General features: G+C 46.1%; 1 protein-coding gene across 1 annotated transcript in view; it reads left to right on the forward strand.

Moving 5' to 3' along the window:
* LOC139531541 (catenin delta-2-like) overlaps window positions 1-15000 on the forward strand; it is a 571014-nt gene that overhangs the window by 301995 nt on the left and 254019 nt on the right. Inside the window, exon 12 of the mRNA XM_071328059.1 lies at window positions 1-73. This exon is cut by the window's left edge and continues 228 nt beyond it. Coding sequence (XP_071184160.1) covers window positions 1-73 — 73 coding nt within the window. The remainder of the gene's footprint in view (window positions 74-15000) is intronic.

The following is a 15000-nucleotide window of genomic DNA, read 5'->3' on the forward strand; positions in this document are numbered from 1 at the left end:
CTGGACCAGCCCTGCCACCTGAGGGCACGCTTGCACGATCACCATCTATAGACTCCATACAGAAAGACCCAAGGTAGGATAACTCACACTCACACACACTCGCCCTCCTACACACAAACACTCCCACACACACACAACATCAATCACTCTTTCAATCATGCAAAGCTTTATAGGTCTGTACTGTGGAGGTCACTGTCCTGTGGCGGTCACTGGCCTGTGGAGGTCACTGGCCTGTGGAGGTCACTGGCCTGTGGAGGTCACTGGCCGGTGGAGGTCACTGGCCTGTGGAGGTCACTGTCCTGTGGCGGTCACTGTCCTGTGGAGGTCACTGGCCTGTGGCGGTCAATGGCCGGTGGAGGTCACTGGCCTGTGGAGGTCACTGTCCTGTGGAGGTCACTGGCCTGTGGAGGTCACTGGCCTGTGGAGGTCACTGGCCTGTGGCGGTCACTGTCCTGTGGCGGTCACTGTACTGTGGAGGTCACTGTACTGTGGAGGTCACTGTCCTGTGGAGGTCACTGTACTGTGGAGGTCACTGTACTGTGGAGGTCACTGTCCTGTGGAGATCACTGTCCTGTGGCGGTCACTGTCCTGTGGCGGCCACTGTCCTGTGGTGGTAACTGTCCTGTGGCGGTAACTGTCCTGTGTGACCTCACATATTGATCCTCTGTCAATCGATTTCAACCAGCTCCAATCATCTCCACACTGTGTCTTGGGATTGTAGAGACTAGTAGGAGATCAGAGAGGTCCCCTCTGGAAGGAACTGACAGTCATGTGACCTCTCTTTCTGTTGTATTGATGGGATAACACAATGGAGACTTTGTAATTGTTCATACACAAGCACTGTCATGCACACACACAACAGAGCAACATTACTTATCCTTCCCACTCTGCTGTGATCCAGCCCAGCTTTCCTGGTGTGTTTCATCATTACCATGCATTTGTCAGTTATAAAGAGATATATTTCACATGGTTTTCATGTTTAATTCAGCATCCATCAATCTGAAGAGAGAGGGAGAGAGGTAAGGAGAGACAGAGAGAGAGAGAATGGATATACCACAAAGGATGTGGGTGTGAGTGTGTGTCTGGCGTGTGTGTGTGAGTGTGTGTCTGTGCGTGTCTGCGTGTGTGTCTGTGCATGTGTGTGTGTGCGTCTCTTCGTGTGTGTCTGTGCATGTGTGTGTGTGCGTGTGTCTGTGCGTCTGTACGTGCGTGTCTGTACGTGCGTGTCTGTGTGTGTGCGTCTGTGTGTGTGCGTGTCTGTGCGTGTGCGTGTCTGTGCGCGTGTGTCTGTGTGTGTGCCAGTGGAGAATCCTACTGAGCATTGGTGGAGTCCATAATACTGGGATGTGGTGGTGGTAGTACTATCGACTACCTAGAATTACACATTCAGTGTATTGTGGGAGACAGAGAGCAACACAGAGGGAAAGAGACACACACACACACAGAGAGAGAGAGAGAGACTGCAGAGAGAGAGAGACTGCAGAGAGAGAGAGAGAGAGAGAGAAAGAGAGAGAGAGAGACTGCAGAGAGAGAGAGATAACATAGAGGAATAACAGATTTGGAACCTAATACTTACCGGGGGATACGCGTCAACAGCAACCTTGGGAAAAATCCAGCATTATCAATAACAGCAGACTCCCTGCATTTCCTCATTGAAAACAACATACTGAGAATATGTCAAATTGGCTTTTTACTAAATTACCGTACGACAGACCACGTATTCACCCTGTACTTCCGAATATATATATATATATATATATAGGGCCGTGGGGTGAGACAGGGATGCAGCTTGAGCCCCGCCCTCTTCAACGTATATATATACGAATTGGTGAGGGCACTAGAATAGTCTGCAGGACCCGGCCTCACCCTTCTAGAATAGTCTGCAGGACCCGGCCTCACCCTACTAGAATCTGAAGCCTATTGTTTCAAATCAAATCAAATTGTATTTGTCACATGCGCCAAATACAACAGTGAAATGCTTACTTACAAGCCTTTAACCAAAAATCATGTAAGAAGTTTAAGTGTTATTAAGTCAAAAATAATTAACAGTAGCAGTAAAATAACAGTAGCGAGGCTATATACAGGGGGTACCGGGATCCAGTTGCAGAGGGAGGTGTTGAGTCCCAGGGTCCTTAGCTTAGTGATGAGCTTAGAGGGCACTATGATGTTGAACACAGAGCTGTATTCAATGAATAGCATTCTCACTTAGGTGTTCCTTTTGGCCAGATGAGAAAGGGTAGTGTTGGGTGCAATAGAGATTGCATCATCTGTGGATCTGTTGGGGCGGATCTAGGGTTCTATGCAAATTAGAGTTTTTCTAAGGTTTCTAGGATAATGGTTTTGAAGTGAGCCATGACCGGCCTTTCAAAGCACTTCATGGCTACAGACGTGAGTGCTTCGGGTCCGTAGTCCTTTAGGCAGATTACCTTAGTGTTCTTGGGCACAGGGACTATGCTGGTCTGCTTAAAACATATTGGTATTACAGACTCAGTCAGGGACAGGTTGAAAATGTCAGTGAAGACACTTGCCAGTTGGTCAGCGTATGCTGGGAGTACACGTCCTGATAATCCGTCTGTGAATGTTGACCTGTTTAAAGGTCTTACTCACATCGGCTACGGAGAACATGATCACATAGTCGTCTGGAACAGCTGATACTCTAATGCATGCTTCAGTGTTACTTGCCTCGAAGCGAGCATAGAAGTAATTTAGCTCATCTGGTAGGTTTGTGTCACTGGGCATCTCACGGCTGTGCTTCCCTTTGTAATAGCTTGCAAGACCTGCCACATCTGACGAGCGTCGGAGCCGGTGTAGTATGATTCAATCTTTGTCCTGTATTGATGCTTTGCCTGTTTGATGGTTCGTCGGAGGGCATAACAGGATTTCTTATAAGCTTCCGGGTTAGAGTCCAGCTCCTTGAAAGCGGCAGCTCTACCCTTTAGTTAACCTCTCTAGGGTACGTGAGACGTTAGCGTCCCACCTCTTCAACAGCCAGTGAAAGTGCAGGGCGCCAAATTCAAAACAACAGAAATCCCATAATTAAAATTAAAATGTATTTTACACCATTTTAAAGATACACATGTTGTAAATCCAGCCACAGTGTCCGATTTCAAAAAAGCTTTACGACGAAAGCAAACCAAACGATTATTTTAGGTGAGTGCCTATTCACAGAATAACACAGCCATTTTTCCAGGCAAAGAGAGGATTCACAAAAAGCAGAAATATAGATAAAATGAATCACTAACCTTTGATGATCTTCATCAGATGACACTCATAGGAGTTCATGTTACCCAATACATGTATGTTTTGTTCGGTAAAGTTCATATTTATATCCAAAAATCTGAGTTTACATTGGCGCCTTACGTTCAGAAGTCACAAAGCATCCTTTGATTTTGCAGAGAGCCACATCAATTTACAGGAATACTCATAATAAACATTGCTAAAAGATACAACAGTTATGCATGGGATTTTAGATGCACTTCTCCTTAATGCAACCGCTGTGTCAGATTTCAAAAAAGCTTTACAAAAAAAGCAAACCATGCAATAATCTGAGTCGGCGCTCAGAGCCCAATCAAGACACAAATATAGCCGCCATATTATGCAGTCAACAGAAGTCAGAAGTAACAATATAAACATTATCTTACCTTTGATGATCTTCATCAGAATGCACTCCCAGGAATCCCAGTTCCACAATAAATGTTTGTTTTGTTCGATAATGTCCATCATTTATGTCCAAATTCCTCCTTTTTGTTCTAGCGTTCAGTACACTTTCCAAACTCACGACGCGCGGGCAGGTCCAGCGGAAAGTACGGACGAAAAGTTTCAAAAGTTATATTACAGTACGTAAAAACATGACAAACGAAGTATTGAATCAATCTTTAGGATGTTTTTAACATAATTCTTCAATAATGTTCCAACCGGAGTATTCCTGTGTCTTCAGAATTGCGATGGAACAGAGCTCGCTCTCACGTGAACGCGCATGATCAGAGCATGGTCACTTCATGGCAGATCTGACTCATTCCTCTCTCCTTCAGCCCCACTAAACAATAGATGCATCAGACAAGTTTCTAACGACTGTTGACATCTAGAGCAAGCCTTAGGAAGTGCAACATTACCAATATCCCACTGTATCTTCAATAGGAGCTGAGTTGAAAATCGACCAACCTCAGATTTCTCACTTCCTGGGTGGATTTTTTCTCAGATTTTTGCCTGCCTGATGAGTTCTGTTATACTCACAGACATCATTCAAACAGTTTTAGAAACTTCAGAGTGTTTGCTATCCAAAACTACTAATAATATGCATATTCTAGCTTTTATGGCTTTGTAGCAGGCCGTTTACTCTGGGCATGCTTTTCATCCGGACGTGTAAATACTGCCCCCTACCCCAAAGAAGTTAAGTGCAGTTGTTGCCTGTAATCCATGGCTTCTGGTTGGGGTATGTACGTACAGTCACTGTGGTGACGACTTCATCGATGCACTTATTGATGAAGCCAATGACTGATGTGGTGTACTCCTCAAGGCCATCGGAAGAATCCCGGAACATATTCCAGTCTGTGCTAGCAAAACAGTCCTTTAGCTTGGCATCTGCTTCATCTAACCACTTTCTTATGCACCGAGACACTGTCTGCTTCCTGCTTCAGTTTTTCCTTGTAAGCAGGAATCAGGAGGATAGAATTATGGTCAGATTTGCCAAATGGAGAGCGAGGTAAAGCTTTGTAAGCATCTCTGTGTGTGGAGTAAAGGTGGTCTAGAAATGTTTTCCCTCTGGTTGCACATTTAAAGTTCCCGGCCACTAGGAGCGCCACCTCTAGACGAGTGTTTTCCTGTTTGCATATGGACGTATGCAGCTCATTGAGTGTGGTCTTAGTGCCAGCATCAGTTTGTGGTGGTAAATAGACAGCTATAGAATATAGATGAAAACTCTCTTGGTAAATAGTGTGGTCTACAGATTTTCATGAGATACTCTACCTCAGGCGAGCAAAACCTCAAGACTTCCTTAGATTTTGTGCACCAGCTGTTGTTTACAAACATGCATAGACCTCCACCGCTTGTCTTACCAGAGGCGCTGTTCTATCCTACAGAAAAAGCTTAAAACCCGCCAGCTGTATGTTATTAATGTCGTTGTTCAGCCATGACTCGGTGAAACATAAGATATTACAGTTTTTAATGTCCCATTGGTAGGATACACGTGATCGTAGTTTGTCTATTTTATTACTGATTGATTGTACATTGGCTAATAGGAACGATGGTAAAGGTAGATTACCCTCTCGGTGACGGATCCTTACAAGGCACCCGGACCTTCGTCCTCAATACCTCCGTCTCTTTCTCCTGTGTATGACAGGGATGAAGGCCTTGTCGGGCGTCTAAAGTAAATCCTTCCCTTCTGACTCGTTGAAGAAAAACTCTTCCTCCAGTACGGGTTGAGTTATCGCTGTCCGGATATCTAGAAGCACTTTTCGGTCATAAGACACGGTGGTAGAAACATTATGTACAAATAAGTTACAAATAACATGAAAAAACACAACAGCACAATTGGTTACAGGATCGTTAATCGTCAGCCATCTACTTCGGTGCCATTGTTTGTTGATGATCTGGTGCTTCTGTCCTCTGAGGGCCCACAGCAGCACCTAGATCTTCTGCACAGATTCCCCCAACCAATGAGGGCCTACAGCAGCACCTAGATCTTCTGCACAGATTCCCCCAACCAATGAGGGCCCACAGCAGCACCTAGATCTTCTGCACAGATTCCCCCCAATGAAGTGCCTACAGCAGCACCTAGATCTTCTGCACAGATTCCCCCAACCAATGAGGGCCCACACCAGCACCTAGATCTTCTGCACAGATTCCCCCAACCAATGAGGGCCTACAGCAGCACCTAGATCTTCTGCACAGATTCCCCCATCCAATGAGGGCCTATAGCAGCACCTAGATCTACTGCACAGATTCCCCCAACAAAGGAGGGCCTACAGCAGCACCTAGATCTACTGCACAGATTCCCCCAACCAAGGAGGGCCTACAGCAGCACCTAGATCTTCTGCACAAATTCTGTCAGACATGGGCCCTGACAGTAAATCTCAGTAACACAAAAATAATGGTGTTCCAAAAAAGGTCCACTTGCCAGGACCACGAATACAAATTCAATCAAGACACTGTTGCCCAAGAACACACACAAAACTATACATGCCTCGGCCTAAACATCAGCGTCACAGGTAACTTCCAGAAAGCAGTGAAGCAAGAAGGGTACTATACTTGAATCAGTTATAGAACCCAGTGCTCTTTATGGTTGTGAGGTCTGGGGTCCGTTCACCAACCAATAATTCACAAAATGGGACAAACAACAAATTGAGACAACGTAAAACACCAAATAATGTGTGCTGTGCAGAATTAGGACAATACCCGCTAATTATCAAAATACAGAAAAGAGACGCTAAATTCTACAACCACCTAAAAGGAAGCAATTCCAACACCTTCCATAACAAAGCCTTCACCTACAGCGAGATGAACCTAGAGAAGAGTCCCTTAAGCAAGCTGGTTCTGGGTAGGGCTGTGGCAGTCGATTGTGTTAGCCTTGATGGTCAAGCAAATAACTGCCGGTCTCACGGTAATCTACCGTTCATTAACATAAACACATTTTGCATCTCTTGGGTTCCACACATAGCCTACAAGCCACTGATGCAGACCTTTGAAACATCTACATTTTAAAAAGGCTAATAAATCCATGTAATATAGCCTACCATCACAATAAATCCATTATTTATTTTAGACAGGTATAAAGAAACATGATATGAAGAAGATGTAGTCTATTTTAGAAGAACAGAATAGCATACTCTGAGTTGTCCTTATGTTAGGTCCTGATCTACGCCGTATGGCTGTAGGCTACACTAGTTCATTTAGCAGAAAATGTTTGCTTAGAATTCCGTGGCACTATTTTATAGTATTTTATAGTATGAAGAATACAATTGAACGTAGTTGAATAAAATAGAAAGGATATTTTCTCCAAATGATTTGAGGGAGTGCTCACATGCTGTGTTGAGCGGTTAACTCCTGTTTGCTTAATTTAGAGTTATTTATGTAACTTTAGTTGTGATGCAAATGTTGGGCTATATGTTTAGATTTTTTAATACCTTTTAAGGCTGCATGATGCGACTCTAAAAAAGTTGCATGAAAGGCATGAGCTCTGTTTTGTTTTTTGCACACTTCATCAGTCTCTCCTTCACAATTCTCATTCATGTGATCAGATCAGACGACAAGTGAAGACAGACACACCGGTGGCGCAACTGCATCCGTATCCAATTCCGAGGTGCACATTGAAGATATTGGAAGAACTGTCCACATTTACTTTTCGTCCGCCAACAAGATGAGTAGGCCTAACAAACAGCAAAATCACTATAATATGTCAATCTACTCTCCCCCATAGTACAAAACTTGACCGATTTTGTTCCTTGTGATAAATCCATGTTCAAACATAGTCTGGGACAGTTGTGGGATGAGATAGATCCAAAATTAATACAACCTCTAGGATCAAAAAAACTGTTTTATGCAATGAGTCTGACGCAACAGATCAGAACATTTAGCTTAAAATGTTGATAAACCATTAGGCTATTTCTTCACATTATAAGTGCAGCAATGCACACACGGCAGTAGGCTATAAGCGTGAATGTTCCATTAGCAGGAAAACACCATTCTCAAAAATACATGTCATTAATATTAGGAAACTTGAGAAATAAAAATATATAGTATGCCTACAGTAGAAAGCTGATGGGAACCTCCTCATTTTAATAGAGGCCATCACTCTCCTAATGACCATCAGCAGCATCAGAGCTTGGAGAAGCCTAGTTACTGTTGACTAAACAGTCATGTGGAATTTGACTGGCTTAATGACTTTTGGCCGCCGGTGTGGCGATTAATACGGTCACCATAATATCCCTAGTCCTGGGGCTCTGTTCACAAACACAAAGAGACCCCACAGATCCCCAGAACAGCATCACAATTAGACCCAACCAAATCATGAGAAAACAAGAAAATAATTACTTGACACATTGGCAAGAATTTACAAAAAATCTGAGCAAACTAGAATGCTATTTGGCCCTAAACAGAGAGTACACAGTGGCAGAATACCTGACCCAAAATGAAGGAAATCTTTGACTATGTACAGACTCCGTGAGCATAGCCTTGCTATTGAGAAAGGCCGCTTTAGGCAGACCTGACTCTAAAGAGAAGACATGCTATGTGCACACTGCCCACAAAATGAGGTGGAAACTGAACTGCACTTCCAAGCCTCCTGCCAAATATATAACAATATTAGAGACACATATTTCCCTCAGATTTCACAGACCCACAAAGAATTTGAAAACAAATCCAATTTTGATCAACTCCCATATCTAGTGGGTGAAATACTACAGAGAGAAAATGGAGAGAGAGGTAAAGGCTGAAAGGAGAGCGGGAGATAGTGGTAGATAGAGAGAGAAAGGATAGAGAGAGGTAGAGGTTGGACGGAGAGCGGGAGATAGTGGTGGATAGAGAGAGGTAGAGGTTGGACGGAGAGAGGGAGATAGTGGTAGATAGAGAGAGAAAGGATAGAGAGAGGTAGAGGTTGAACGGAGAGAGGGAGATAGTGGTAGATAGAGAGATGAAGAATAGAGAGAGGCAGAGGTTGAAAGGAGAGAGGGAGATAGTGGTAGATAGAAATAGAAAGGATAGAGAGAGGTAGAGGCTGAACGGAGAGAGGGAGATATATGGAGAAGGGGGGGAGAGATAGAGAGAGAAAGGATATATAAATGAGACAGTGAGATAGAGGGAGAAAGGGGAGTGGGAGATTGTGGTAGATGAAGAGAGGGAGATAAAGGGAGAAAGGGGAGTGGGAGATAGAGAGAGAAAGAAGAGAGGGAGATAAAGGGAGAAAGGGGAGTGGGAGATAGAGAGAGAAAGAAGAGAGGGAGATAAAGGGAGAAAGGGGAGAGAGAGATAGAGGGAGAAAGGATAGAGGGAGAGCTCTTGAATGTATTTTTCATTCTCTCTGTCTCTTTCTTACTAAGTCAAGGTGGTCAGAGCTGTGCGCACGACACCATTCACAGAAATATGATAGAATATGAATAGCTCTTTGTTCCTATACCACTCACATTCATTGCCCTCAGTGAAGCCTGCCTGTCAGCTTGCCACTATAGTGTGTGTGTCAGATAGTTAATGCTGTAACCTTGAGTGAACGTAGGTAGGTCTGAGAGCCATATGCAATCTAAAACTGTATCCATCCAGAGTAAATATGCATGGTGACTCATATCATCTTATATAATGAATGTGTCATTAATGTCATGTAATCTAAGTGATGTGAGATGTACTGGGCCTATATCTCAGCCTGCAGCTTGTGTTGAACCCCAGACAAAGTGCCTGGTTTTGTGACCCATATGTCAGAGCGGCCCTCTGGGGCTGAAGCGTCTAGCGATGTAATTTGTGTTTTACTGTGTGTGTGTGTGTATGTGTGTGTGTGTGTGTGTGTGCGTGTGCGTGTGCGTGTGCGTGTGCGTGTGCGTGTGCGTGTGTGTGTGTGTGTGAGTGTGTGTGTGTGTGTGTGTTCCTGTAGGCCTGTTAATGTCCTAGTTAAAGGTCAGACGCTACTGTGTCGCCCCACATTACTAAACACTTCACCTAGAGGGCTAAACACACACAATCAGGCATACACACACACACACACACACACACACACACACACACACACACACACACACACACACACACACACACACACACATATTGCAAACCATCTCATAATCCGTAACATTGAGCTGTAACAACCATACTTTAATACACAGCCACGTTCTGCTATAACATATGCCTGACACATCAGGTTCAACCCAAACCCACCATGCTACCCACCCAAACCCACCCTGATGCCCACACAAACCCACCCTGATGCCCACACAAACCCACCCTGATGCCCAAACAAACCCACCCTGCTACCCACTCCACACCAGAGATAGTAGCATTTCCCAAACCCACCCTGCTACCCACTCCACACCAGAGATGGTAACATCACCCAAACCCATCCTGCTACCCACTCCACACCAGAGATAATAACATCACCCAAACCCACCCTTCTACCCACTACACACCAGAGATAATAACATCACCCAAACCCACCCTTCTACCCACTACACACCAGAGATGGTGACATCACCCAAACCCACCCTGCTACCCACTACACACCAGAGATGGTTACATCACCCAAACCCACCCTGCTACCCACTACACACCAGAGATAATAACATCACCCAAACCCACCCTTCTACCCACTACACACCAGAGATGGTTACATCACCCAAACCCACCCTGCTACCCACTCCACACCAGAGATGGTAACATCACCCAAACCCACCCTGCTACCCACTACACACCAGAGATGGTTACATCACCCAAACCCACCCTGCTACCCACTACACACCAGAGATGGTAACATCACCCAAACCCACCCTGCTACCCACTACACACCAGAGATGGTAACATCACCCAAACCCACCCTGCTACCCACTCCACACCAGAGATAAAAACATAAAACGTCTTTGCTCTTTAATTTTAATGTGACTAACATTATTGAGACAGCAATAGGGTAAGCTCAACGTGGTTGGTGCATGTCATTTTGTTAACAACAGCTTTTGTGTGATCTCTAATATTATGGACGTCTCAAGGTTCTGCTCGCCTGCTTTGAAAGGTTGGTTATGGCTCACATCAACACCATCATCTCAGACACCCTGGACCCACTCCAATTCACATACCGCCCCAACAGATCCACAGATGATGCAATCTCTATTGCAGTCCACACTGCCCTTTCCCACTTGGAAAAAAGGAACACCTACGTGAGAATGCTGTTCATTGACTACAGCTCAGCGTTCAACACCATAGTGCCCTCCAAGCTTATCACTAAGGTAATGGCCCTGGGACTAAACACCTCCCTCTGACACTGGATCCTGGACTTCCTGAGGGGATGCCCCCAAGGGGTGAGGGTAGGCAACAACACATCCGCCACTGTGAACCTCAACACGGGGACCCCTCAGGGGTGCATGCTTAGTCCTCTCCTGTACTCCCTGTTCACCCACGACTGTGTGGCATGGATGCAACACATCATTAAGGAGCTGATCATGGACTACAGGAAACGGATGGCCAACACGCCCCCTTTCACATCGACGGGCTGTAGTGGAGCGGCTCAAGAGCTTCAAGTTCCGATGTATCCACATCACTAAGGATCTATCATGGTCCACACACACCAACACAGTCGTGAAGAGGGCACGACAATGCCTCTTCCCTCTCAGGAGGCTGAAAGAATTTGTCATGGGCCCTCAGATCCTAAAAGAATTCTACAGTTTCACCATTGAGAGCATCTTGACTGCCTGCACCACCGCATGCTATGGCAATTGCTTGGCATCTGACTGCAAGGCACTACAGAGGCTAGTCCGGATGGCCCAGTACATCACTGGGGTCGAGCTTCCTACCATCTAAGACCTCTATACCAGGTGGTGTAAGATGAAGGCCCTAAAAATGGTCAAAGACTCCAGCCACCAAAGTCATAGACTGTTCTCTCTTCAACCTCACGGCAAGCAGTACCAATGCACCAAGTCTGGAACCAATAGGACTCTAAACAGTTTCTATACCCAAGCCATAAGACTGATAAATAGGACTCTAAACAGTTTCTATACCCAAGCCATAAGACTGATAAATAGGACTCTAAACAGTGTCTATACCCAAGCCATAAGACTGATAAATAGGACTCTAAACAGTGTCTATACCCAAGCCATAAGACTGATAAATAGGACTCTAAACAGTTTCTATACCCAAGCCATAAGACTGATAAATAGGACTCTAAACAGTTTCTATACCAAAGCCATAAGACTGATAAATAGTTAGTCTGAGTAGCTGTTAGGGTTACAATTTAACTATCTGCATTGACCCTCTTTTGACTCATCACCTACGCTGCTGCTACTTGTTATACAGTATGTACATAGCCACCTCACTTACCTCGTACCCCTGCACATCAACTCTGTACTGTCTGCGAGTTCATCTGACTCTTGGGAATTAGATATATGGCCCCATTGCCAAAACCCCCAAGCATCCCTTTAACCTAGAAACCTTATCACTCTTTAGTATCACATGTACATCGTATCATTACAGATGCTGGCAGTGTTAAAGGTTGAGATTAAATAACGACTACAATAGACAGCAATAAATGGAATGACATTCACTCTCACGGGTGGGCAAAAATCTGCCCTCAAAAAGCAACTCTTCTAATTGGTAGGCTGCCACTACATTGCCATCACTGCTATTCAATGTGCATGTGCATGAGGTTTGGTGATGGCAATGTAGTGGCAGCAACCTATCATTAGAGTTGAAGTCGTGGCTTATTGAGGGCATGGCTTTCAGTTTGTTATTTAAGAATTCAATTCAAAAAATCACATCGATCTGAAACATTTCTGTTTTATTTCAGACAATTTGAATAGAATACTGATCATTCCAATCAGTATAAGCACTTCAGATGAACAGCAGCGCTGTCCCACTTTTTACTGTGTGTGTGTGTGTGTGTGTGTGTGTGTGTGTGTGTGTGTGTGTGTGTGTGTGTGTGTGTGTGTGTGTGTGTGTGTGTGTGTGTGTGTGTGTGTGTGTGTGTGTGTGTGTGTGTGTGTGTGTGTGTGTATTTACGCATGTGATGCTGCATGTTGATTGGCTAGCGGGATCCTGACACCTTACCATGAGTCAGTTCAGCGAGAGCACAGTGTGTCACTGTCACTGTGTGTGTTTTCTCTGGGGAATGGGACACCACATGATACACTGAGATCTGCAGGAGAGCTGTCATCATTATTCAGTAAGAGGGCTTGTTCAGAGCAGTGTGAGGGTGTCAGTGTCGTGTACAGGGTCATATGGTTTATGTATGACTGTGGGAGACTATCTCCTCTAAATGAAAATTGAGGCCCACTTTTGAGCTCTGTGAGCTAAGGGACATTTTATTTTAGATATAAACTATTTTGTATATAAAAAATATACACCAAATACAAACATACTGTACACATATGAACAACAACTAACAAATGCAGACAAGCAACAACTGCATCTCCTATTTCCAGACCCACATGCTCACACCCCCATCCCTAGGGCCACACCCCCATCCCTAGGGCCACACCCCCATCCCTAGGGCCACACCCCCATCCCTAGTGTCACACCCCCATCCCTAGTATCATACCCCCATCTCTAGGGCCACACCCCCATCCCTAGCGCCACACCCCCATCCCTAGGGCCACACCCCCATCCCTAGGGCCACACCCCCATCCCTAGGGCCACACCCCCATCCCTAGGGCCACACCCCCATCCCTAGCGCCACACCCCCATCCCTAGGGCCACACCCCCATCCCTAGGGCCACACCCCCATCCCTAGGGCCACACCCCCATCCCTAGGGCCACACCCCCATCCCTAGCACCACACCCCCATCCCTAGGGCCACACCCCCATCTCTAGCGCCACACCCCCATCCCTAGGGCCACACCCCCATCCCTAGGGCCACACCCCCATCCCTAGGGCCACACCCCCATCCCTAGCGCCACACCCCCATCCCTAGTGCCACACCCCCATCCCTAGGGCCACACCCCCATCCCTAGCGCCACACCCCCATCCCTAGCACCACACCCCCATCCCTAGGGCCACACCCCCATCTCTAGCGCCACACCCCCATCCCTAGTGCCACACCCCCATCCCTAGGGCCACACCCTCATTCCTAGCGCCACACCCCCATCCATAGTGCCCCACCCCCATACATAGGGCCACACCCTCATCCCTAGTGCCACACCCTCATTCCTAGTGCCACACCCCCATACATAGGGCCACACCCTCATCCCTAGTGCCAAACCCACATATATTGTGCCACACCCCCATCCCTAGTGCCACACCCCCATCCATAGTGTCATACCCCCATCCATAGTGCCACACCCCCATCCCTAGTGCCACACCCCCATCCCTAGTGCCACACCCCCATCCCTAGTGCCACACCCCCATCTCTAGTGCCACACCCCCATCTCTAGTGCCACACCCCCATCCCTAGTGCCATACCCCCATCCCTAGTGCCATACCCCCAGCCCTAGTGTCACACCCCCATCCCTAGTATCATACCCCCATCCCTAGTGTCACACCCCCATCCCTAGTGTCACACCCCCATCCCTAGTGCCACACCCCCATCCCTAGTGCCATACCCCCATCCCTAGTGTCACACCCCCATCCCTAGTGTCACACCCCCATCCCTAGTGCTACACCCCCATCTCTAGTGCCCCATCCCCATCCCTAGTGCCACACCCCATCCCTAGTGCCACACTCCCATCCCTAGTGCCACACCCCCATCTCTAGTGCCACACTCCCATCTCTAGTGCCACACCCCCATCTCTAGTGCCACACCTCCATCTCTAGTGCCACACCCCCATCCATACTGCCTACGATATTGTTTGCCACATGGCCTTAAATTAGGCTCCCTAGTGGCGCAGCGGTCTAAGACAATGCATCTCAGTGCTTGAGGCTTCACTACAGACTCTGGTTCACTCCCGGGCTGTATCACAACCAGCCGTGATCGGGAGTCTCATAGGGCGGCGCACAATTGGCCCAGCGTCATTAGGATTTGGCCGGGGTAGGCCGTCATTGTAAAATAAGAATTTGTTCTTAACTGATTTTCTTAAATAAATAAAGGTTAAATTGAACATTTTTACCATTTTGTTTTTTTCTCAGTCACCCATCCCATTTCAATTTCAATAATACATCATTTGATATTTCCATGGTGTTAAAAGGGATCCCTAAGAGGTTTTAATGACGGCAGATTGATTGATTTCCAAGTTTTTAGTATACGTTTTTTCAAGAGGCGTGATGAGAAGAGAATCGTCTAGTCCATTGGGTAAAATAAATTAATAATCTCACAACACCCTCATTTTCCATGTCTTGAAATATGCAGACAGACGGATTAAAAGTATGTTTACATTGTAATACTTCTGA

This window comes from Salvelinus alpinus, chromosome 10, assembly GCF_045679555.1.
Source record: "Salvelinus alpinus chromosome 10, SLU_Salpinus.1, whole genome shotgun sequence".
Taxonomy (NCBI): domain Eukaryota; kingdom Metazoa; phylum Chordata; class Actinopteri; order Salmoniformes; family Salmonidae; genus Salvelinus; species Salvelinus alpinus.